This window comes from Scyliorhinus canicula, chromosome 11 (genome assembly GCF_902713615.1).
Source record: "Scyliorhinus canicula chromosome 11, sScyCan1.1, whole genome shotgun sequence".
Lineage (NCBI taxonomy): Eukaryota > Metazoa > Chordata > Chondrichthyes > Carcharhiniformes > Scyliorhinidae > Scyliorhinus > Scyliorhinus canicula.
The window spans coordinates 141,317,514-141,343,005 of record NC_052156.1 but is presented as its reverse complement, the minus strand read 5'-3'; the positions used below and the strand labels follow the sequence as shown (position 1 = coordinate 141,343,005).

The 25,492-nt window shown below is 47.8% G+C and overlaps 2 protein-coding genes across 5 annotated transcripts in view; one reads left to right on the top strand and one right to left on the bottom strand.

Annotated features, from left to right (window-relative positions):
• ccdc146 (coiled-coil domain containing 146) overlaps positions 1 to 25,492 on the top strand; it is a 152,546-nt gene that overhangs the window by 3,828 nt on the left and 123,226 nt on the right. For 3 of the 4 annotated variants that reach the window (XM_038811549.1, XM_038811550.1, XM_038811548.1), the window contains exon 2: positions 12,612 to 12,769. In XM_038811549.1, the coding sequence (XP_038667477.1) occupies positions 12,617 to 12,769 (153 nt within the window). In that variant the 5' untranslated portion in view covers positions 12,612 to 12,616. Of the gene's footprint in view, positions 1 to 12,611; positions 12,770 to 16,613; positions 16,734 to 25,492 lie in introns of those variants that run through there. The other variant, XM_038811551.1, reaches the window with a different exon arrangement.
• On the bottom strand, positions 13,887 to 20,182 carry fgl2a (fibrinogen-like 2a). Its single transcript, XM_038811553.1, has 2 exons — positions 19,474 to 20,182; positions 13,887 to 16,711 (listed from the first exon to the last, which is right to left on the bottom strand). The coding sequence occupies exons 1-2, from the start codon at positions 20,066 to 20,068 to the stop codon at positions 16,008 to 16,010; spliced, it is 1,299 nt and encodes a 432-aa protein (XP_038667481.1). The 5' UTR covers positions 20,069 to 20,182; the 3' UTR covers positions 13,887 to 16,007.

The following is a 25,492-nucleotide window of genomic DNA, read 5'->3' as shown; positions in this document are numbered from 1 at the left end:
TGAGCTTCTTAAATGAGAAGTTGACCCAATGACGGAAGGAGAGTGCGGAGGACCTGGCCCGGGCGGTGGACCTGGCCCGGGCGGTGGACTCGATCAAGGCAGTGGTTGACCGCGTGGAGACGAGACTGGCGGCCCAGGGTCAGGCGATCCAGAGGTTAGAGGAGCTGGCGGGGGAGCATAATGTTCAGTGCACCTCAATGGCAGCAGAGATTGGGATGCTGTGTGACCAGCAGAAGAGGCTGTTGGAGAAAGTGGAGGACCTGGAAAATCATTCTCGGAGGCAGAACATTCCGATCGTGGGTCTGCCGGAGGGAATCGAAGGATTGGGTCAGTCAAAAGGGCCCGTGTGTTCGCGCACTTGAGGCAACTGAAGGCGGACACGGCCATGTTGGCCAGGGTGAGCAGGCAGCACTGTGCCCCCAGCAACAATACCCTCCCCACCCCACCCGGAGGGCAGCCGAACCCCCACCCTGCACCACATGCCGGTCCCCATACTGGCCATCTTGTTGGCTAGGATGGTGTGTATGGGGAGTGAAGTGCTTGTATGCGACTGCAGCTTATCTGCCTCTCGAGTGCCAATCCCGAATCCAGTGAATCAGACACCGATTTCATTGGAATCGGTTGTGTTCCACGTGATGCCGGTTCGACCAGCTGAATTCCCGACAGGAATTTCTAATGTGGTCCTGCCATTCGAGAAACTCGTGAGGTGGCTGCAGACTCAGTTCGCGGCCGCCAGAGTCGGGAGCGGGCTGATCGGAGTGCGGGGGTGGCCTCATTCAGGATTGGGGTTTATTTTTGTGCAGGCGGTCCAGGTCGGGTGGGCGGCCGATCGTGGGCACTATTTCCATGGTCCAGGTTTGTGGGCTGAGTCTGCCATGGAGCACGGTGCGACCACAGTTTTCACAACGACATGGGGCCGTAGTCCCGAAAACGGAGAATCCAGCCCCAGATCTTTTTACTGATGCAATTTATAATACTAAACAATCCCACCTGGTGGCAGTATATGCTTGAAATTTTTGGATGCCTATATTTAGGAATCCAATTGGGCTGATGAACCCTGCCATTAGGCTCAATTGGTGTCAGAAACCCAGACTATGTGGGAAATAGTCACTGTGATATTCCCTGAAATGGTCAAAAAATGGCCAGAGAGCAGACACGGGCGGGCTCTGGAAACTGAAGAACGAGGCCTTGCTGCTTTAAAATAGCAGCAGGATGCCGTGGTGGTAAGTGAGGGAGAGGGCGCTTCAAAATGGAGGCATCCTCTCCAACATTTTCAGACTTTAAATTGAAATTGGCTTTTGCAACTGGGCCTCCACTGTTGGGGCAAGGGGGTGGTGAGTGAAGAAATCCGCTACATAACAGCCTGTGGCTGTTGCTGCATCTCTGCACCCAAGCTGGCAAGCAGAGAAAGCCTCTGAGCCTGCCTGGGAAACTGGAACTGCTTCACCACCAACAATCCCCACCCCGGTCAGGCAACAGACAGCAGTCTCCAGACAGGTGACTGGCCTGAGCTCCTCTGGGAATCTGGAGGACTACTGAAAGTTATGTTGCAGATAGAACAGGATACTGCAAATGGTTTAATTTTGGACAAGGTGCCGGCTCAGTTCTTCTCCTTGTGTTTTCTCTCTGCCCCTGATATGCTTTTCCTTTGGAAGGAGGCCACACCATTTTCTACTCAGTTACGCCAGGTGCAGCAATCCTGGACTAACTTCTCCCAGGACTTAAAAGGCAACAACAAAACACCAAAATGAAGCCTTCAGGGTGCCCTTTGCCCACCACAAGAGTCCACAAGGTGAGAGCAAAGTAGAAATCCATTGTTCATTTAAACTGGCAGGCTTGAAAGCCTTTAAAGAATGAAATGGCATAGTTACTGAGCTTTTATGTGAAATGGCTTATGCTCACAACAAATCTGCAGAGGCAGATTTCACTGCTTCACAGCTGGCTTCCAACTTAAAGTCAGTGTATCTACCTTGGACCAGTCGCCTTGATCAAATCTTTCCTGCTGTCAGCCTTTACTCTGGTATGGGAGCAGTTTATGTAGCTCCCCTTGGATCACTGATGGAGAAGAAGAGGGGCAGCTCCAATCACGTCAGTAGCACACCAGCTGCTTTCTCCTCAGCTACATGACTCTCCACAAGACAGAGGGGTTAGACTTAGAGATCAGCTTAAAGGAGCTGATATTCCCAACAAGGTAAAGAATCAGCTTTCCTGACTTCTCTGTGCACCCGTGCTTCATGAGACCCAGGCTTTCATGCCAGTTCATTGCCAATGTCTGCTTCTTCTTGCTGCACAATCTCCTTCACTGGACTCAGTGAGCTTGTATTGCCAGTGGCTGTCAAGGTGGCTAACACTGAAGAACTCCTGTGGTTCTGTGTTGTTTCCCTAGAATTGTGTGCTCTTTTCTCTTCTCTTGCAAAGAGAGAAGACACTGTTATGAGTAAGTGATGCGACCATCAATTCACATGAGACGGAGAGTTGAAGTGAACTGTGGCTTTAATCAGCTAGAACTGTGCCTGCCTGCGACTGCTCTGCACTAAGAGCCGCCTGCAGAGCCACAGCTCTATATACCTCCCATCAAGGGGGCGGAGTCCACAAGTGCACCAACATGATACATGCGGTGTAATACAATACAATGGTCCATAGGAGGAGCCCACAAGGGCAACAACATAGTATAATGCAATACAGTGGTGAATAGCTGCCATAATACATTCACACAGTAAGAAAAATGGATTGTGTGGAGAGGAGTCAGTGATAAAATTTATGGAGGGTGAGTACAAGATGTCAATAAAATCAGTGTCAATATTTGCCATTGTGATGAATGTATGAATTTCAGATACAATATATCTGAAATCAATATATCATAGGTATTAGGTGCATTAGGCTTAAAAGCAGTGCGTGTGTGCGCATGCACGTTAAACCAGCATAAAAAACTTGGACTAATGGAATTCTGGTTTTAAGGGGATTTCCTGTGGAGATAATTAGACTCCTGCTTGGTAAGGTGATGTTGTTGCTGAGTGGAGCTAAGGCATCAGGCATTTTGTAGAAAAGCAGGTCAATACAGTTGTGGATGAAGCTGTGACCACAAGTGAAGCGCTTTTGCTCTCTCTGTTCAGATAAAATAGATTAAAGATCGTGGCCGGGATTTCGGAGAATCCCGGTCATGTGTTGACGCCGGCGTAAACACCGGAGTGTGGTGTACGCCGGTGTCAACAGGCCTTCTGGCCCAGCAATTATCTTTCTCAGAGGGCAAGCGCGGCGCCAGAGTGCTGTGCGCTGCTCCGGTGCCATAAGGCAGCCATGCACGGCCGGCACGGGTCCACTCATGCGCGCGAAGGCCGTCTCTGCGCGGCGCATGTGCATGTTTGCCACGCGGAGCAACATGTCGGGGACTGAACAGCAGGCTCACGCGGAAGGATGTAGGCCCCCTCCAGATCGCGGCCACCCGCCGATCGGAAGCCCCTGATCGCGGGCCTGAACCCCGTGGAGCCCCCCCCCCAAGAGTCAGATCTCCCACCAGGGCATACACCGTGGCCGTGGGTCCGAGCTCCCACCGGCTAGTACCAGGTTTGAACCACGCCGGCGGAATTCGTTGGCCCGTCTCCTGCGGAGAATTGCCGTGGGGACCTATTTTAGTGGCCCCTGACCAGCTCGCGTGGGCGGGATTGCCGCCAATTCTTGCATGCCCCGATTCTCCGTCCCAGCACGGGCTCAGAGAATTCCGGCCCTTGTCTTTAAAGCAGTGTCAAAAGATCGCTCTTTCTCAAAGAACATCTCTGTAAAGCAAGTATTCCTTTTGTGCCATTGGTAGTTACAGTGGATTGAGAACTGAGATGTTTGTTTCTCCCTTGTTGTTTATGGGGCAATAAAGATGGCAATCAAGAGTATTGTATTCACTATGTAGTAGCACTGTTTAAGGAATTAAGTTATTTTATGATTTGATGTTCAATATTTTAATACTGCGTTAGTAATAAGGTTTGTTTTAATATACCATATCCCTAATTCTCCATGTAGCATGAGCAGCACGGTAGCACAGTGGTTAGCACTGTTGCTTCACAACTCCAGGGTCCCAGGTTCGATTCCCAGCTTGAGTCACTGTCTGTGTGGAGTTTGCACGTTCTCCCTATGTCTCCGTGGGTTTCCTCCCGGATGCTCCGGTTTCCTCCCACAAGTCCCGAAAGACTTGCTATTAGGTAATTTGGACATTCTGAATTCTCCCTCTGTGTACCTGAATAGGCACTGGAATGTAACGACTAGGGGCTTTTCACAGTAACTTCATTGCAGTGTTAATGTAACAATAAAGATTATTATTATAATCACTCCTGGAGCAAGGTATCCTTTCCACGCAGTCTTACAACATTAAAATAAAATATTGGGATTTCTGTCCAGTATCCTATCCACTGTTGGGGTCTGATCTGGGATCATAACACCCTCCAGATGGAGATGTGAGGATGTGCCTTGAGCACAAAGAATGAGTGGAGCTGTAAGGTTTGTTGGTTGGAGGTGTGCTGTGCAGGAGAATGGTGAGGAGGCCAATGTGGGGGTTAGCACTTGAAAGTGGTATGGGGTTTCTGGTGGCGGTCATGGAGGGGTAGATTACACATTTGATAGCTCCCGCCTGTAACGGACTTTTGGACCTTTTCCCCCGTTTTTTTTTTTCATATTTTATGGGATAAAGCAGTGAAGAGTGAGACAGTAAGGAGAAATCCCCCTCTGGTGTACGGAGAATTGGACCAGAAGTGGACGTGTGAGATGACAAAGTCCTATAAGGGAGATGCAAGCAGAGCTGGTAACACGGGACAGCATGGCGGTGGGCAAGGACCGCGGGGGGACGATACAGTGGTCGACGGAGCAGCTGGTGAAGTTTTTCGAGGATTGCTTCGCCAAACTGAAGAAGGACACGCTGGACCCAAAGTGGTTCAGAATCAGGAAGCCCACGGAAGAGCGATCCAGGAGGTTGAACAAAAGTTGCCAGAGCATGAGGAGTATATAACTGTGCTGGAAAGCAAGGTGGGGATGATGAACGACCGCAAGAAAAGAATGCAGGAGAAGTTGGAGGACCTGGAGAATAGGTCCAGGAGGCAGAATCTCAGAATTGTTGGCCTCCCTGAAGGAAGTGAGGGATCAGATACGAGGGCCTATGTGGCGGACATGTTGGAGAAGTTGATGTGGGCACCCCCTCGGCCCCTGGAATTGCATAGAGCGCTCAGAGCCCTCACGAGGAAGCCCAGAGTGAACGAACCGCCGAGGGCCATGGTGGTACGTTTTCACCGTTTCATGGACAAGGAACACGTTTTGCGGTGGGCCAAGAAAGAACAGAGCAACAAGTGGGAGAACTGTGAGTTGCGCATTTATCAGGACCTGGGAGCAGATTTGGCCAAGAGGCGAGCTGGGTTCAATCGGGCAAAAACGACCCTCATTAAGAAGGGGGTGAAGTTCGGGATGCTGTACCCAGCCGCCTGTTCGTCACGCATGAGGAACGGGACTTCTACTTTGAAACGCCAGACGAAAATGGATCTTTATTAAAGAAATGAAGCTGGAGGTGAATTAAAAGACACTTAAGCCTTGGAGAAGTACTGTGGCAGCGATTTGCAGTGCTGAATTGTAAAAATTAAACAGCTCTATGTGAAATAATGGGCTGTGTGGATGTTTAAAGGTTTTCTGTCTTGCAGGGACCTTGTTAGAGGGGGGGATGGGTGTTGAATTTAGTTCTGCTTTTTGGGTGACTGTTTTTCTAAAGTGATTGTTTCTTCATTGCTTTTTTCCTTTTTCTGTTCTTTGTTTACTGGGGAATGTGATGCTTTTAAAATGTTTATTCATGTTGTGGGGGAGAGAGGAGAGTACAATAGGGAGACAGACTGCTTGGTGCCAGGGGCGGGAGCTATCAAGTCAGGGGGGGGGGGGGTGGCGGAGGGAGGGGGGGGGGGGGGGGGGGGGGTGGCGGAGGGGGGGGGGGGGTGGCGGAGGGGGGGGGGGGGTGGCGGAGGGGGGGGGGGGGGGGTGGCGGAGGGGGGGGGGGGTGGCGGGGGGGGGGGGGGGGGTGGCGGAGGGCGGAGGGGGGGGGGGGGTGGCGGAGGGGGGGGGGGGTGTGGCGGAGGGGGGGGGGGGGTGGAGGAGGGGGGGGGGGGTGTGGCGGGAGGGGGGGGGGGGTGGGGGGGGTGTGGCGGAGGGGGGGGGGGGTGGGGGGGGTGGGGGGGGTGTGGCGGAGGGGGGGGGGGTGGGGGGGGTGGGGGGGGTGTGGCGGAGGGGGGGGGGGGTGGGGGGGGTGGGGGGGGTGTGGGGGAGGGGGGGGGGGTGGGGGGGGTGGGGGGGGTGTGGCGGAGGGGGGGGGGGTGGGGGGTGTGTGGCGGAGGGGGGGGGGGGGTGGGGGGTGTGTGGCGGAGGGGGGGGGGTGGGGGGGGTGTGGCGGAGGGGGGGGGGTGTGTGGCGGAGGGGGGGGGTGTGTGGCGGACGGGGGGGGGGGTGTGTGGCGGACGGGGGGGGGGGTGTGTGGCGGAGGGGGGGGTGTGGCGGAGGGGGGGGGTGTGGCGGAGGGGGGGGGGGGGTGTGGCGGAGGGGGGGGGGTGTGGCGGAGGGGGGGGGGTGTGGCGAGGGGGGGGGGGGGTGTGGCGGAGGGGGGGGGGTGTGGGGGAGGGGGGGGGGGGGTGTGGCGAGGGGGGGGGGGGGGTGGGGGGGGGTGTGGCGAGGGGGGGGGGGGTGGAGGGGGGGGAGGGGGGTGGCGGAGGGGGGGGGGGTGGCGGGGGGGGGGGTGGCGGAGGGGGGGGGGGGTGGCGGGGGTGTGTGGGGGAGGGGGTGTGTGTGGCGGAGGGGGGTGGGTGTGGGGGAGGGGGGGGGGGTGTGGCGAGGGGGGGGGGGGGAGGGGGTGGAGGGGGGGGGGGGGGAGGGGGTGGAGGGGGGTGGAGGGGGGGGGGGGTGGCGGAGGGGGGGGGGGGTGGCGGAGGGGGGGGGGGGTGTGGCGGAGGGGGGGGGGGGGTGGCGGAGGGGGGGGGGGGTGGCGGAGGGGGGGGGGGGTGGCGGTGGCGGAGGGGGGGGGGTGGGGGGGGTGGCGGAGGGGGGTGGGGTGGTGGTGGCGGAGGGGGGGGTGGGTGGCGGAGGGGGGGGTGGGGGGGTGGGGGGGTGGCTGAGGGGGGGGGTGGCGGTGGCGGGTGGGGGGGGGTGGGGGCGGGGGTGGGGGGGGTGGCGGCGGGGGTGGGGGGGGTGGCGGCGGAGGGGGGGGGTGGTGGTGGCGGGGGGGGGGGTGGTGGGGGGGGGGGGGGGTGGCGGCGGGGGAGGGGGGGGGTGGCGGCGGGGGAGGGGGGGGTGGTGGTTGTGGTTGGACTGGCTTGGGACAATTCACACCTCTTTAACCTGGAGTTACCTCTCTCTCTGCATCTTTGATGATTTGATTGCCTGCAGGTGCTCGCATTCCGGGGCATCTCTGACTGTGTCTATATAAACATTTCTGGAACAAGCCTTTCCATTCACCTGAAGAAGGAGCCGTGCTCCGAAAGCTCGTGTTTGAAACAAACCTGTTGGACTTTAACCTGGTGTTGTAAGACTTCTTGCTTTGCAGAGAGACCTGGGTGTGCCCGTGCATGAGTCGCAAAAAGTTGGTTTACAGGTGCAACAGGTGATTAAGAAGACAAATGGAATTTTGTCCTTCATTGCTGGAGGGATGGAGTTTAAGACTAGGGAGGTCATGCTGCAATTGTATAAGGTGTTAGTGAGGCCACACCTGGAGTATTGTGTTCAGTTTTGGTCTCCTTACCTGAGAAAGGACGTACTGGCGCTGGAGGAGATTCACTGGGTTAATCCCAGAGTTGAAGGGGTTGGATTATGAGGAGAGGTTAAGTAGACTTGGACTGTACTCGTTGGAATTTAGAAGGATGAGGGGGGATCTTATAGAAACATATAAAATTATGAAGGGAATAGATGCGGGCAGGTTGTTTCCACTGGCGGGTGAAAGCAGAACTAGGGGGCATAGTCTCAAAATAAGGGGAAATAGATTTAGGACTGAATTTAGGAGGAACTTCTTCACCTAAAGGGTTGTGAATCTATGGAATTCCTTTCCGTGTGAAGCAGTTGAGGCTCCTTCATTAAATATTTTTAAGATGAAGATAGTTTTTTAAAGAATTGAGGGTTATGGTGTTGGGGCCGGAAAGTGGACCTGAGTCTGGTGTGTTAGGCAGGTTGGTTTGACATTGTCTGCAACTGGATGCTGGGAAGCTAAAAACAAATGTCTGACACAGGAGATGTCCTGTCTGGTGATTGGTTGTTCTGTGTTGTGTGTTCATTGGTCATCCTGTGTGTCAATCACTGCCTGTCTGCATCTCATTATGTACATGAGTGGATATTATGACAGAGCCCACAAAAGATCAGTCATGATCTCATTGAATGGCGGAGTAGGCTCGAGGGGCCAGATAGCCTACTCCTGCTTCTAGTTCTTACATTCTTATGTACCTGGAAACAAATGATACGGGGGAGGTCTCTGCAGCGACGGTCTGGGAAGCTTTGAAGGCAGTAGTCCGAGGGGAATTAATCTCGATACAGGCCCACAGAGAAAAGGTGGAATGGGCTGAGAGGGATAGATTAGTGGAGGAGATGCTCCAGGTGGGCAGGAGATACTCGGAGGTCCCGGACACGGGACTGCTGAGGGAGCGGCGGAGGTTACAGGTGGCGTTTGGGCTGTTGACCACCGGGAAAGGAGTGGAACAGTTGAGGAAGGCAAGGGGGGCGATCTATGAGTACGGGGAAAAGGCAAGCAGAATGTTGGCGCACCAGCTCAGCAAAAGAGAGGTGGCCAGGGAGATAGGTAAAGTAAAGAGTAGAGACGGTAATACTGTCCTGGACCCAGCGGGGGTGAACGAGGTGTTGAAGGACTTTTTATAGTAAATTATATGAGTCTGAACCCCCGGCTGGGGTGGAGGGGATGAGGCAATTTCTGGATCAGTTAAGGTTCCCGAGGGAGGAGGAGGACCTGGTGGAGGTTGAGATTGAGGAAATAATCAAGGGGCTGGAGGGCATGCAGTCGGGCAAGGCCCCGGGGCCTGACAGCTACCCGGTGGAATTCTATAAGAAGTTTACAGAGATATTGAGCCCACTGCTTGTGAGGACAGTAAAAGAAGCAAGAGAGAAGGCAGTCCTCCCCCAACAACGTCGCAGGCCTCGATTTCATTGATCTTGAAATAGGAGTAGGATCCGGAGCAATGCGGGTCACACAGGCCGATTTCTCTACTAAATGCTGATGCCAAACTCCTGGCTAAGATACTGGCCACAAGGATAGAGGACAGGGATGATATGGGTAGACCAGATGGGATTTGTTAAGGGCTGGCAAATCAAGGCCAATGTTCGAAGGCTTCTAAATGTTATTATGATGCCCTCAGAAGGAGAGGAGGCGGAGGTGGTGGTAGCGATGGATGCAGAGAAGGCTTTTGATCGGTGGAGTGGAACTACCTGTGGGAGGCGCTGGGAAGGTTTGGGTTTGGTGAGGGCTTTATTGACTGGGTGCGGTTTCTCTACCAGGCACCAGTAGCGAGTGTGCGTACGAATCGGCTGAGGTCGGGGTATTTTGAACTACACCGAGGGATGAGGCAAGGGTGCCCCCTCTCCCCGTTACTGTTTGCTCTGGCCATAGAGCCATTGGCCATGGCATTAAGAGCCTCTAGGAACTGAAAAGGGTTGTTCCGGGGGGGGGGGGAGTGGAGCACAGGTCTCGTTCTACGCAGATGACCTGCTCTTGTTGGAGGGGGTGGGGGAAGTAATGCAAATCTTGGGGAAATTTGGAAATTTTTCAGGGTATAAATTGAACATTGGGAAAAGCAAGATGTTTGCGATCCAGGCAAGAGGACAGGAGAAGAGACTGGGAGAGCTGCCGTTTAGAATTGTAGGAAGAGCTTTCGATAGATATCTGGGAATCCAGGTGGCCCGGAAATGGGAGGTACTACACAAGTTAAACCTATCCCGGTTGGTAGAACAAATGGAAGGGGACTTTAAGAGATAAGACATGCTCCCGCTATCACCGACGGGGAGGGTACAGACCGTGAAAATGACGGTCCTCCCCAGATTTCTGTTTGTTTTTCAGTGGCATCTGAATCCCCAAGACCTTTTTTAAACGGGTGAATAAGATTATTTTGGGCTTTGTGTGGGCAAGTAAAACCCCGCGAGTGAAGAAAGTGTTGCTAGAGCGCAGTCGGGGGGAGGCTGGGTTGGCGCTGCCGAACTTCTGCAATTATTACTGGGCGGCTAATATAGCCATGATCAGGAAGTGGGTAGTGTGGGAGGGGTCGGCATGGGAGCGGATGGAGGTGGCGTCATGTAAAGACACCAGTCTGGGAGGATTGGTAACGGCACCTCTGCCGTTCTCACCCGCCCGATATTCCACAAGTCCGGTGGTAGTGCCGGCTCTGAGGATCTAGGGTCAGTGGAGGAGATATAAGAGAGTAGAGGGAGCATCGATTTGGACCCCAATTTATAACAACCACAAGTTTGTACCAGGTAGGCTAGATGGCAGGTTCCGGAGTTGACAGAGGGCAGGAATTCGAAGGATGGGGATCTATTTATAGATGGGAGCTTTCCCAGCTTGAAAGCTTTGGAGGATAAATTTAAATTGCCGCAGGGAATGGCTTTAGGTATTTGCAGATGCAAGACTTCCTGAGAAAACTGGTGCCGGCCTTTCCGCTGCTGCCACCATGGGGGATACAGGATAGAGTTGTTTCCAGTACCTGGGTGGGAGAGGGGAAGGTATCGGATATTTACCAGGAGCTTTCGAAGGCAGAGGAAACTCCGGTGGAGGAGCTTAAGGGCAAGTGGGAGGACAAGCTAGGAGGAGAGATAGAAGCGGGTCTATGGGCGGATGCCCTAAGGGTTAGTACCTCCTCATGGTGCGCCAGCCTTAGTCTGATACAATTTAAGGTAGTCCACCGGGCACACATGACAGCGGCTAGGATGAGCAGGTTTTTCAGGGTAGAGGATAGGTGTGCGTGGGAAGCCCAGCAAATCATGTCCACATGTTTTGGGCATGCCCGAAGCTTAAGAGGGTTTTGGCAGGGTTTTGCTAAGGCAGTGTCCACGGTGCTAAAAACACGGGTGGTGCCGAGTCCGGAGGTAGCGATCTTTGGAGTGTCGGCAGATCCGGGAGTTCAGGGGGCGAAAGAGACCGACGTCCTGGCCTTTGCCTCCCTGGTAGCCCGGAGATGGATCTTATTAATGTGGAGGTTCTCGAAGCCCCCGAGTGTAGAGACCTGGGTTAGTGATATGGTTGAGTTTCTCAGTCTTGAGAAAATTAAGTTTCCCTTAAGAGAGTCAATGTTAGAGTTCTCCCAGAGGTGGCAGCCGTTCGTCGACTTTCTCGGGGAAAAGTAAAAATGTCAGCAGATGCAGTATTCCAAGGTGGTGAAAAGTTGGGGGGCGGGGGGGGGATTGTTGTTCAGAACATAGAACATACAGTGCAGAAGGAGGCCATTCGGCCCATCGAGTCTGCACCGACCCACTTAAGCCCTCACTTCCACCCCATCCCCGTAACCCAATAACCCCTCCTAACCTTTTTTGGTCACTAAGGGCAATTTAGCATGGCCAATCCACCTAACCTGCTCGTCTTTGGACGTTGTATGTATGGTTGAGGTGCGTGAAGATTGGCCTGGGGCGGTGGGGGGGGGAATGTTTATTTTACCATGTTGATGTCATTGTTTTTGTTACTGTTATAAAAATTTTCAAATACCATAATTTTTTAAAAAGTGGTATGCTATTCACTTTTCCTGCTCTGATGAAGTTATTAAACCCCTTGGTACCCTGTATCCAGGCTTAAAGGACCAAATGCCTGCTTTTGACCTCCCTTGGCCACTTTCATCTCCACTTACTTGGTTTGAGAGATTGCCCTCTTATTCCCTTCTGAAAACAGCATTTCACTTCAATCATTCAGATCCTGCAGCAGAACCTTTAGTGCTAAAAGCTGCTTCCGACCCCAGCCTCAATCTCAGGGCAGCAGAAAGAGTTCAGGAACGATTAGTAAACCCAGCAGGGTACTTTGCTTGAGCGCTGGATGTGAGAGGATTGTTGGATGTGGGGGAAGGCTTCTATTACTAGTTCCCGTTTTGAGCTCAGCGGTTCGTCTCCCACCACCCAGTTTTGGCACCCCAGGTGTTCCAACACCACCTGTCCATCGAATTATTGAATAATTTTAACATCTTTTCAGATTGGCTGTATAAGTTAAGTAATTCATATGCTTTTCATACTATCAGCTGTATGGTAGAACAATATCAAATTGATAATGCAATGCTATTTAATCGTGTCAAATGAGATCAAAGACAATGGCCAGAATTTAATAACCTCCCCCTTGGCGAGTTTGATGATGGGGGGGGGAAACAAATAATCGGCAGGAGGGTGGCAGATAGGTACCCCACTGCCTCACCTCTGCCCCAATTAAGTCCACAGCAGGAAGACTCCTGGATGGCCTTCTTGCCCCGCTGCTAAATGGCCTACTTAAGAGCCTCATTCTGCTGCATCTGGTATTCACACATCAACAGATATAGACACTCCATTTGGTGGGGGGGGTGTCATCCATTATGCACTCAGCCAATTTCCCTTTCTATACATAATTCCATATTTCATATAATAAAACTTTCATATTCATAATCCAGGAGACATGAGTGGTGAGGAAAACCTTCCTAATCCATCCGAAGAGGAGATTGATGAAGATGAGGAAGAAACCATTACAGCTGTAGCCCCAGCAGTAGTCTTTCAAGAGGAGGAACTTGCAGATGTGACTACAAGCCCTGCCTTTCAGTGCCTGGATGAAGTAAGTTCCCTTCTATATCGCTACATGGTTTTGTGGTGTTTCACATAAGAGGGATAATTCTGTTTGGTCTGTATTCCCAAGAGGCTATTTTGATTTTATGAAAGAGTGTAAGACGTGATAGCAAATCAGCGGCACATTTTTCATCATTTCCATTCCTATTGATTCTCATTGACCATGGATAAGAGGAAGAGGGAATGTGAAGGAGACTTAGGAGATGGGAATGGGAGGAGAGAACAAGTGGAGGAGTGATACTGGGATGGGAAGGGAAAATGATTCGTGAAGCTGGAAAACCATCAAAGCTGGAGAGAGAGGATGATGCCAGTATATCATCTCAACAGTTTCAACAGGCAAACTCAGTTGGAGATAACCCAGAAGCATTTTCAGTTCATGGGAACAGGATCAACCTCGTTGGTCGTAGCAGGGCGATGATGTTTAAGAAAACCAAAATGAGGCAACTTTCTCTAATGCTGCAGCAGTTAAATGTCAAGTTATGAAACTCTTATCAGACTCCACCAAAGAAAATCAAAGGCAAGTGGACCAGGGAATTCAGTAAACTTACAGTGTACTTACCCAGGCTCCCTGCCAATTCCAGATTTTCACTTCTGTTGGAGGGAGGAGAAAATACCTTGTTTTATACCCTCTTTATAGCCAATTTATTTCTGACAGTTAGTGATATGAATAAGGTCATACGTTTATCTATGGTGAGTGGGGGGGAAGGAAGACAGATGTAGGTGGGAGCAGCGTTCCAATTTATTGCAAATGAGGAAAAGGTTTCTGGAAATTGCCTTGTAATCATCGCCTTGCCTTGTGTGCACTTGCTGCTTTTCTACTCCAGTGGCCTTAACTTTATCCCTTGTCTGTATGTCTTCCTGTCCTTGCAAGTCTACTTACTATTGCATCTACCATGATGTGCTTTAAATACATTAATTAGTTTGCAGTATAAAGACTTGCATAGAGAAATACAGCAGCCATTTTGCACACATCATGAACCCATAGACAATAAACGGCCAGTTAATTTATGTTGATGGTATTAGTTGAGAGAGGAATTTGGCTAGGATACAAGGAGAACTTACTGCTCTGAAATAACATGTATGTAAATGAAATAAACCACAAACCATTATTGAATATTGTTTACTTTATTATAGGAATTTGTTTTGATCAGTTTAACAGAGTTTATAACCGGTCTCCGTGCTTATGGTAAATACATCATAATGAGAATAGTTAATACCCAAGTTAATCTTTTTTTAATATATCTTTCAAATGTCGTACAGTGCAGTTATTTCGATTCTTTCAGTGGCACTCTTCTAATAATTAGGCAGACTTACAGTGTTACAAATCTCTGGCCCTAACTGCTGAGTAATTTGTGCAAATTAATAGGTTTAACATTGGATGAGCATTCCAATAACATCCAATATTGGGTGTCGTAGTAGAAAAATATACTTAAAGCTAAAATAATCGGTGTAGCTAGTAGAAAAATATACTTAAAGCTAAAATAATAGGTGTAGCTAGTAGAAAAATATACTTAAAGCTAAAATAATCAATGTTAATATTTATTAATATAACACAGTTAATTAAATTCCTATCTGCTTTCAAAGAATGCAGAAGTTCTGAAATGATTAATCAGCGTTTACAGTATACCTCTTGAAACTAATTTTTGCAAAATTTCCTACGGAATTAATTTTATTTGAAAAGCCAATGTAATTATTTAGCTGAAATGCTTCAAAAAGGAATAAAAATAGATGTTCTCTAATTATTTCCATCCAGCTCCTTAAAAATACAAGGATTGATCCCAGCCCCGGGTCACTGTCCATGTGGAGTTTGTACATTCGCTCTGTGTCTGCATGGGTCTCACCCCCACAAATCAAAAAGATGTGCAGGGTAGGTGAAATGTCCACTCTAAATTGTCCCTTAATTGGGAACAAATAATTGGGTACTCTAACTTTATAACAAAAAGACGAGATATAAAAATTAATTTGGACTCATTTATGGTCTTAAATGCAGAGCTACTTAGGCAGCCTACACCCCAACTGTGAGGCCCAAGGCATACCTAAAATTGGACCTTGGGGCCCTATTTCATTGTTTGGCATACAACCAGTACCTGTTGCACCTCAACTACACTGATTAATAACCAGTAGAAATACTTTAACCCACATATACATATATTTATTTTACATATTATCTTCTCTTCTTACAAGAATTTGCATAGATATCTCACTTAATGTTTCAGGATGTTTTTCATAGGTATAAAGAACAGATGTTGAACCATAGACAGATGACTGAAAGGTTGGTTGAAAAGATGTGGTATTGAAAAATGTTTAAAAGGCGAGCGACGTGGAGAGACCGTGTAGTTCAGGGGGTAAGTTCCGAGACTGCTGAAGAAACTGCAATCAATATTAGGGAAAAGTGACAGAGGAATGCGCTAGTCCGAAAAATGAAAGGTGTTGGAGAGGCTATAAGTTAAAGGTACAGCAGAGCAAGGCCTTGGAGTGAGCTCAAGATGAGTAGCGGGATTTTAAATTTAATACATTGGAGGAGTAGGAACTAATGTAGATCAACAAGGACAAGGTAATAGGTGATTAGGATCTAGTATGCAACTGAATACAAATACTGGCATTTTGACGAGTTGTAGTTAATGTAACTTGGATGATGGGAAATCAGCCAGGAGCTTTTGAAGAACTGAACTGGAGATGACAAAAGTACGCAGGACATTGTGGTGACATTAGATTCTGGAGATTAGGGCAGAGGTGGAAATAAGCAGAATCAGTGATGAAGATGAAATGGGTTTTGAAGCACAAACTAAATGCTGTGGAATCTGAAATAAAAACAGAAAATATTGGTGATACACATCAGGTTAGGAGGAATCGGTGGAGTGAAAAACAGAGTTAACGGTTCAAGTAAATTGTCTTCATATGAGTGGTTTGAAACTTAGTGCTGAATCAAGCAGGACATGAAGGTTTTGCACAGTCTGGTTCACCCTGAGTCAGTAGTTAGGAATACGATTTGAGTTGGTGGCAAAGGACCAAAGTTTATGGTGAGGTAGGAAATGACGGCTTGAGTCTTCCCAGTGTTTGTCTAGAGGAAGCTTTGACTCACCTATTATTGACATCATAGAAGTAGTTGTGGGTTTATTGGAAATTATAGAAAGTAGAGCTGGGTGTTATAGATTAAGCATTTGCATAGAGAAACCTCTCAGTAGCATTTTTATAATCTTTTTCAAACTTTTATTGTTGGCACATACCTATGGCTCAAATGCTTTAGGCCTGATGAGCATTCTTACTGACTTGAAAGAATGGCGGTAGCCATTCAGAGTTTCACGTGCTACAGTGTACCAAGTGCCCCAAAAAATACCATTTTGTATGCCTTTGTAGAGCTTTTTATAATATTTGCCATTGAGATTGGCAGACAAACAAGCATCAAACCACCAGCCAGAGCTATAATAGGTCCCACAGTTACCCAAAGGGTAATTATCATTATCTTTGTCTTTGGTGGTGAAGTATTTTTGATCATGGTTATAATTCTTGCCGTTATGGAGTGCATCACCAGCTGTGCCAGAATAACCATCAACAGTCAGGCGATAATAGTGATCTTCATCATCAATGGAGAATTGATTGTATGAGGCATATTTTTTGACACTGTTCCAGTCTTCAAATTCAATTCTCAAGATCATTTCCTTGTATTTTGTCAAAAGATAGATTTTGTCATTTCCCAGCCAAAATTCTGTTGATAGGTTCCCAAAACCATTTTTGTACTCTGCCCATGTGCGATTAAAATCGACACTGCCATCTTTGCGAGACTGCAGAACTGTCCATCCGCCTTTCAGAGTTTCCATATCACAATAAACTGAAAAGCTTTTATTAGAGCCTTTGGCAATTTCATAGATGCCACTTTTCCGATGTCCTAATTTGTAATAATCTGAACAATCTTGAGGAGCCCATAGTACCACTGAAAACAAGTATAGAACTAGGTTAGTAACTTTGCCTATTATATCAAAAGATGAATTAATTCATACCAGCTTGAATTGTTTAACTATTAATAGATATATATTACTGCTAATCTTTCACAACATTGAATACAATGCAGCGAGAAAAGAGAAATGTTTGATTACAAATATTTAAACAAATAGTTCTCAGTCAGATCTTAAATTCTCACGGAAACGTTTAATTGACAGTAATCGGTGCTTTAGCTGTGCTTTAAATTATAAGAATTCTGCTTTCCAAAATTAAATGATTTGGAAAGCAAGCAAGGATGAGTAACACAATTTGGTCAAATTGCATGTTTGTTCCATTTTTACTAACAATAATATCGTGCTATTCATTTTTTACAGTAAGTGTAATGTTGGTTAACTACTTCCCTATTTCTGTGGTTTTAAAAGAGCATAGTATTCATGAGAACATGTTTCACAAACTTTATTTTGCTGTGGATGGAGATAAACAAGTTATGTCCTTTCAATATGAATATTTGTATGTTTGCAAAAAAACAAAATAATTGATAACCATATTAAGGATGGCTCTTTAATATGAGTATGATTGGACTCCTGCATGTGGGAAAAAGCAAAAAAGGCAGTTTCCACAATTAAATAGAAACAGGATGCGATGGATGCAATTTGGTGTTTCTGTGCCTCAAAATATTCTTTGATATTAATAGTTTAATTTCACAGTTAATCTAAAGGGCAAGCATTTAATTTGTAAAGAGAGAGTGTGTATGATTATGCTTCACAGCTAAAGTTTGAACATTACAATAACCACTAGCTAACCGATAACTTCAGCAAAAGCAATGTGCATGCCCATTCCTTCTTAGTCATTTGTTTATTTTTTAATGCTTTTATTAATTTTTTTTGCTCCTGCCTAACATGCAATGTTGCCTGGAAGTTTTAAGATAGGACCAATGTAGAGAAGTCTGGAGAGTGCAATCTCCCATGTCACCACCCTTCTTGTCTACATGAATCATGCCATAAATTGAAATCAGGCCCTAAGATTGGGCTGGATTCTTCTGCCCCACCCCCTGCAAGTTCGCCACGGGCAGATTGGGCAGCATTCTCTGGTCGCCAGGCAGGCACAGCCAGAGAATCCTGCCCTTTATTGACAATGTGCCACAGATCACAACATTATGGGCCGGATTCTCCAATAATGGGGCTATGTCCCCACTCCAGCATCAGAACACGGGCGTTTCACTCTTGAAGAGCCTTGCACTTCGGTTGGGAGTCCGCTCATGCGTGGACTCACACCGTGGAGCAGCCCCGAAAATATAGGCCCTCCCTGAGATTGCGTGCGCCCGCGGATCCTGGCCCCCGATCGCCAGCTTGGCCATCTCTGAGGCCCCCCGGGTGAAGGATCCCCCCTGTCCCCCCCAGGGCGGCCGCGGACTGACTGCATCAGCCACTGGCCGTTCCCGACAGGCAAAACATGGTTCGAACCACGGCGTCGGGAACTCGGCCAGTTTTCATCGGAGAATCGCGGCGGGGCGGGGGGGGGGGGCCTCTATCAATGGCCCCTTACCCGCGCCTCATGCACCTGCGCATGAATCTCGGGTACAGCGTCGCGCTGAATTTTGCCGTCAACGCCCATTCTCTGCCCCTACGCCGATCGTGATTTTGGCGTGGAGGCTCGGAGAATCCCGCTCAAGGTGTATGAAAATTAGGGATTGGAGCAAGACCATTACATAGAAGTATTTGGTAAGCAAACCTGTCTCAGCGTCTCTTCAGAAATTATATTTTTCATTACACTGTTAAAAATATATAGCGTGCTAATTTGACATGCGAAATGTTTACATTAAAAAATATTTACTTTAACTTGTACTTGTTGTAGGGCAACATGGTGTTGCAGTGGTTAGCACTGCCTCACGGCACCATGGACCCGGTGCAATCCTGGTCTATGTGGAGTTTGCATATTCTCCTGTATCTGCATGGGTCTCATCCCCACAACCCAAATTTGTGCAGGATAGCTGAACAGGCCACGCTAAATTGGCAAAAAAGAATTGAGTACTCTAAAATTTTTTAAAAACTTATACTTTTTGTGATGAAAGCCATAAAAAAGCCAGAGTTTGCAAGACAATTGATATTAAAATTAATCGAGTTGATGCAGTTTTTAAACTGAGGCCAATTCATGCGTTATTGAAATATTTAATTTTTCACCAGTTCACTGTCTAAGGTCAACAAGAAAATTCCTACTTTTTATTAGGAGTGTGGCTTTTTTAGAAAGAACAATGAGCCAAACAAGCTTTACTTAAAAAATGAAAGGGAGTAAAGATTAGAAAATACATCACATTAGATTTTCAAATCTATGGACAACTTTATAACAACTGTTTAAAAAATAACAAAATGCAATGGTAAATATTTTTTTAAATGCATATCACTACATTTTATATATATTTTTAATATTGCTTTAAAACCTAGAGGGGTTTTAACCTGAAATATGCCTCTAGTTGTGAAGTCTTAATACTGAAAGTTTATCAGGTAACAAAGCTTTTCAGTTTATAGGATAGAGAAGTACCTTGAATCTAAGTATTGGTATTGTTTAACTTGTGTATTAAAATATAATTCAAGTTTATGTTTATTTAGAAGGAAATGGTAATTCAAAAGTTTGAATAACCAAGGAAATTTTGACTTTGTATAAATGGAATCGTTAAAGTTGAAAAAATTACATCTGTTTTAATTGCATAAAAAGTAATATTTATAAATTCTGTTTTTCACACATTGATTAACTTACCTGATTGACCTACAGCTGCACAAGTTGTATAACACTTGTTGTTCAATGTATTCACAGTGCTTTTAATATTTGAAAGCTCACTGTTAATGTAGTGCAAAACAGTGTCCATATTCAGAATACTCATCTCTTCCAAACGACCCTGAAGCACATTGATTTGATTTCTGGCTTGCCGGAATAAACTTGTTAGCGTGGTAATTTTTTCCTCCAAATGCGTTATCCTGTTGACACCGTCTCTGACATACTCTGTACTTCCAGTATCTTGATCATAATGGATAGACTCGTCCTGTTTTCCTTCCAGCCACTTACGCTTCATCTTATTTACTGTTGCTGTTAGACTTTTTACCTGTTTGACAGTCTTTGTGAGGAGTTTTGTCTGCTTGGGTAGCTGAATGGTGAGAGGTGGAAGGTTTACCTGGTAATCACAGACTTCACCTTCATCATCGCACTCTGTACGCTTCAGCTTGAGGGAGCAGGCTCCATTTGCATATCTTTCTGTGGAATTCTTGAATCTGCTGGTATTTTTGTATCCCACAGGAACTTCCATGCATAGTATTAATCCAACATTTAGGAGAAGGAATGCAAAAGCAGTCTTCATTATGTCTGCAAAATCTTTCACTAACAGTGAAGTGCAAGAATGCTTTAAGGCTATTACAAAATAACACTGTGCTGTGTCAGTACCCTAGCACTGACTAACAGAAACTTAGTGCTCAAGCTGCTATTTGCTGCTGGAGATATTAATACTCTGGATGGGCAGTTCAGTTGTGAAATCATATCTGCCAGTCTTCAATATTGACAGTTCCTAGGCCTGCCTTCGTAACTTGAAAATTGCCTCGGTTACAATAAAGTATGGTGTAACATTTGAGAGCTAGCAGTATGTCACTGTTATTTTTCTGCTTTAAACTTGCATACTGCACATTCCTGTTGCAGACAAATATGCCACAGCATCTAATTGGTGGCATGCATTGTTTGGGTGTAAACGATGCTGTTTGATGTCCAAAAATTGCTTGTACATCATAAGCACACATTTTCTCCATTTGCCAACTTTTTACTCACTTGACCTATCAATATCATAGACTGATAGAATTTACAGTGCAGAAGGAGGCCATTCAGTCCATCGAGTCTGCACCGGCCCTTGGAAAGAGCACCCTACTTAAGCCTCAAGTCTCCACCCTATCCCCTTTATCCCCTTAACCCCACCTAACATTTTTGGGCACTAAGGGCAATCCACCTAGCCTGCACATCTTTGGACTGTGGGAGGAAACCGGAGCACCCATAGGAAACCCACGCACACACTAGGAGAATGTGCAGTCTCCACACAGACAGTGACCCAAGCTGGGAATCGAACCTGAGACCCTGGAGCTGTGAAGCAACTGTGCTAATCACTGTGCTACCGTGCTGCAAAAATATATCTTTGCAAAATGTTTGTATCCCTCTCGCAACTTGCCTTTCCACCTATTTTTGTGCTGCCTGCAAATTTGGCTCCAATGCAATGGGGCTCCGTACCGTGCACCAGGCTGAGTCACCTGGCTCACTCTGCCTGGTGCAGTCTGGATCACGCCCTCGCTGGCTGTGATCCAGATCTGCATATTTAGATAAGCCTAATACCCATGCGCCACTTTCACCCTGGGAACAATGGCCTTGCCTGCGAGACCTCAACGGTGTGCTATTTAGCAGTTTTCCACAAACGTGGACCAGATGTGATGACAGCTCGGGAGGGGGGGGGGGAGTCTTGCAGGCCATTAGAGTATCCTGGGTAGTCAGTGACAGCACAGAGTAATACCCTGGCACTCTCCCTGACACCCAGGCACCTTGGCCCGATCAGCCTGGCATCCTGGTAGTGCCACTGGGCACTCTGGCCGTGCTGACCTGGCAGGAAAACTGATCAAGTGTGGCCTCAACAGGGAAAAGCTCCCCAAGACCCCAAAAAACTGCAAAGTTCTGGTGAACAGCAGGATGAATCTTGGTGCTGTAACCAGCAAGAACTTCCCCACCCAACACAGCCAAAAGCGGATTTTTATTTATGTCCGCTGAATCGCGTCCACTGTGTGAGATCCCTGAGTGGTATAAACATGATGAGTGCATGATGAGAGTGAGGTTGGAGTGAGCTGAAGGTTGACTAGGCCTGCCAGAGCAGATGAGATTGTTCACTAGGGTTGGTTGTGACTGTTTTCAGCTGGGGATCAGGTTACATCCCACAAAAAGAGATGAAATTCTTCATGAGGAAGAGCTTTGAAAAATTGTGATTGATTGATGACATACATGTTGAGTGGACTGCTGAGACAATTCTGAAGATCTATCTTACCTGTATTTACCATTTAATGTGTAACTTATACATGAATGTTATGGGCCAGGGTTTAGAGAACCCCAAAGTGTATCATGGAGTTCACCTGACCCACGACTTTTACGATATTGTGGTATGAGGAGCACACACCCCACTCTACAGGTGTGGTGCAGCAGAACTTTTAAAGTAATTTTTAAAGCAAAACAATGTTTATTCTATGAACTCGGTTAACCTTTTAAAAACATGCAGTGAACAGCTTAGCAATCATCAATTCAAATACACCCCCCAAAGAATACAACACTCTCGGTAATCATTAAGCTTTCATTTTAACATCCATAAAACAAAAATCATTTTGACAGAAGCACATCAGGTTTAAATTCTCTACTGAGAGCAGTTATCACTCTGAATACGCCAAATGATCTAGAGATAGTCTTTAAATGGCAAAGAGATCGAAATTACACCTTCTTTGGCTGGCTTCAGAGCCAACTCTAAAACAAAACCAAAAAACACACACACCCAAACTTTTCCTCAAAGCGAAACTAAAAAGCAGAGCCAGAGCTCAGCTCCACCCACACTCTGACATCACTGCAGCCACTTGAGCAGACAAACATTTCTTAAAGTAACATTCCCATGACATGAATCAAAGGTTGCCTGTTAATTCATGTTTAACTTATGTTGATTCTGTGTTTTAGAATAAATGTTATCGAAGACAAATTTAGTATTTGCTTTGTTGACACTTGTATAGTAAAAATTCTGCTTTTAGACCATGGAATCTTGTGGCTTAATTCTTTTAGTAAATAACTAGGATTTTGGATTTCTATTTTTAAGTGACTGGTGCCTACTGAGATCATAACAGGACAGATTTCGAAACAACAATTTAAAGAGGTTCTATTGGATTAATAAAGCCGTACTGTCATTTACTATTGGTACCATTCAATGTAATTGATGGCATTGGGAAATGTTATTCTATATGCTGAAAGATCTGTGCTCTTTGATTCCTCCTTCCCAGGAGCAATGCAATATTCCTACGACTGAAAAGGCAGACAAGTAACTTGCTTCTTAGGCCCTTACTTTTGTCACAGTTTAACTGACTGCTAAGAAATACACGAATGTGATTGATTTGACAGAACTGCTTAATTTCTTTCTTTATCTGCTTAGGGGAGTTTCCGAGTAGAACTAAAAACTCTGTAATCTTGGAGAAACATGGTGCAAGTCTACATTTTAACAACCCCTGCACAAAATAAACTACTTAATGGGTTAAGTCCCACCCAGTCACAAATTTGCTAAGCCACTTTCAGAATTTTTTTCAAAATGTTTCAAACCGAGAAAATATATGGGGAACTAACAATTTCCACGTATTCAGATATTTAATGAAGCAAGCAATTTTGTTTCTTGTGGTTTATGCAAAAGTTATGACGTTCATTTAAAAAAGAAAACTCCCATTTACCCAATGGTTTACTGAGATATCTCAAAATAGAAACTCTTAAGCACCTCAAACAATGAATAGAACATCTAAAATCCATCTGATACAGATTTTTGGTCTGGATGAAAATGTTACTCTTTTGTTTTCTACAAACAAAACAATTAATATTGCCTAAATTTCGCTGTAATCTGAAAGAGGTTTGTTGAAAAAATAGGGTTCATTTTCAAAACAGCGGTTACAAATCGCTCCAAAATGAAAATGTTGTAGTTCTGATGAAAGGCATCTGATTCACAACAGCTTTATTCCATGTATGTGAGCATTTTTAAAGTTGGGGAAAAGTTCACCGGTCGGTCGCCTTGATCCTCCGTTGTAAGCGCTGCAGTCCCGGTGGCGATGTAGGCGCCGGCTTGGTCGCCGGTCACTCCGGGAGCGTGTAGGCCTCATCTTCATCCCCGGGTGGAACCAATGGGAGGACGGATCGTCCTGGAGGGAGGACTGTGGTGAGGTGCGCTGGGGGGAGAATGGGTGGCTCCGGGGCAGTTGGGAGGGGGGTGGGGACCCAGCTGGTGCCAGGTCCCTGAGGGAGCCTGTGTCTTGACGGCCGTCGGGGTACGCCGCGTACTGCGGGTTTGCATGGAGTAGCTGTACCCTCTCGACTAACAGTTTCCGCCTTGTGGAGCCGCACGTGCTTGCGGAGGAGAACGGGTCCTGGAGCTGCCAGCCATGTTGAGAGCGAAACATCGGATGTGGACTTCCTAGGGAAGACAATTAGACGTTCATGGGGGGTTGCATTAGTCGCAGTGCAAAGTAGTAATCGGATAGAGTGGAGGGGGTCGGGGAGGACCTCCTGCCAGCGGGAGACCGGGAGATGTTTAGACCGTAGGGCCAGCAGGACGGCCTTCCAGACCGTCCCGTTCTCCCTCTTCACCTGCCCGTTTCCCCGGGGGTTGTAGCTGGTCGTACTGCTCGAGGCAATGCCCTTGCTGAGCAGGAATTGACGCAGCTCATCACTCATAAAGGAGGATCCACGGTCGCTGTGGATGTAAGTGGGGAAACCAAACAGAGTGAAGATGATATTGAGGGCTTTGATGACTGTGGCAGACGTCATATCGGGGCATGGAATGGCGAAAGGGAATCTGGAGTGTTCGTCGATCACGTTAAGGAAGTACGTGTTTCGCTCGGAGGAGGGGGAGAGGCCCTTTGAAATCCATGCTGAGGCATTCACAGGGACGGGAGGCCTTCACCAGGTGCGCTTGGTCTGGCTGGTAGATGGACGGTTTGCACTCCACGCAGACCTGGCAGTCTTTGGTGACCGCCCTGACTTTTGTAATGGAGTAGGATAGGTTGCGGGCCTTTATGAAGTGAAAGAACCGGGTGACCCCTGGGTGACGAGACCATCGTGTAGGGCCCGGTGTCGGTCCACTTGTGCACTGGCACATGTACCTCGGGATAGGGCATTGGGGGCTCATTGAGTTTACCGGGGTACAAAATCTCGTAATTGTAGGTGGAGAGCTCGATCCTCCACCTCAAAATTTTATCATTTTTGATCTTGCCCCACTGTGTGTTATTGAACATGAAGGCAACCAACCGTTGGTCAGTGAGGAAAGTGAATCTCCTGCCGGGCAGGTAATGCCTCCAATGCCGCACAGCTTCAACGATGGCTTGGGCCTCCTTTTCGACAGAGGAGTGTCGAATTTCGGAGGCGTGGAGAGTGCGGGAAAAGAATGCCACGGGTCTGCCTGCCTGGTTGAGGGTGGCGGCCAGAGCGACGTCTGATGCATTGCTTTTGACTTGAAAGGGGAGGGTCTCGTCGACTGCGTGCATCGCAGCCTTGGCGATGTCGGCCTTGATCCAGTTGAAGGCCTGGTGAGCCTCGGCCATCAAGGGGAAAGCTGTGGAGTGAATGAGTGGGCGGGCCTTGTCCGCATAGTTAGGGACCCACTGGGCATAGTATGAGAAGAACCCCAGGTATCGTTTGAGGGCCTTGGGCAGTGGGGGAGGGGGTGTTCCATGAGGGGGCGCATGCGGTCGGAGTCGGGCCCTAGAACTCCATTTTGCACCACATAGCCGAGGATGGCTAAGCGGTTGGCTACTGGGTGGAGCCAGCAGGCAGAGATCTACCCCCGTTTCTGTAGCACAGAAGCCTTACCGTATTACTTCTCATATACGTCATATATACAAACAGTGGTGACTACCACAAGCCACCAGGAGCCTTTGGCCAGGGGAGGCCACGCCAGCAGGTTACGCTGGTGAACAGAAGTGTGGGGGTGGGGGGTGGGAGGGGAGGGAGAAGGGAAGAAGTGGGGGGAGGTTGC

Excerpts from the sequence above, each read along its gene's own strand:
- fgl2a (XM_038811553.1), bottom strand. The coding sequence starts at position 20,068 with ATGAAGACTGCTTTTGCATTCCTTCTCCTAAATGTTGGATTAATACTA. Across the intron at positions 16,712-19,473 it reads TGCAGCTGTAGGTCAATCAG|TGGTACTATGGGCTCCTCAA; the intron begins GTAAGTTAATCA and ends ACTTGTTTTCAG.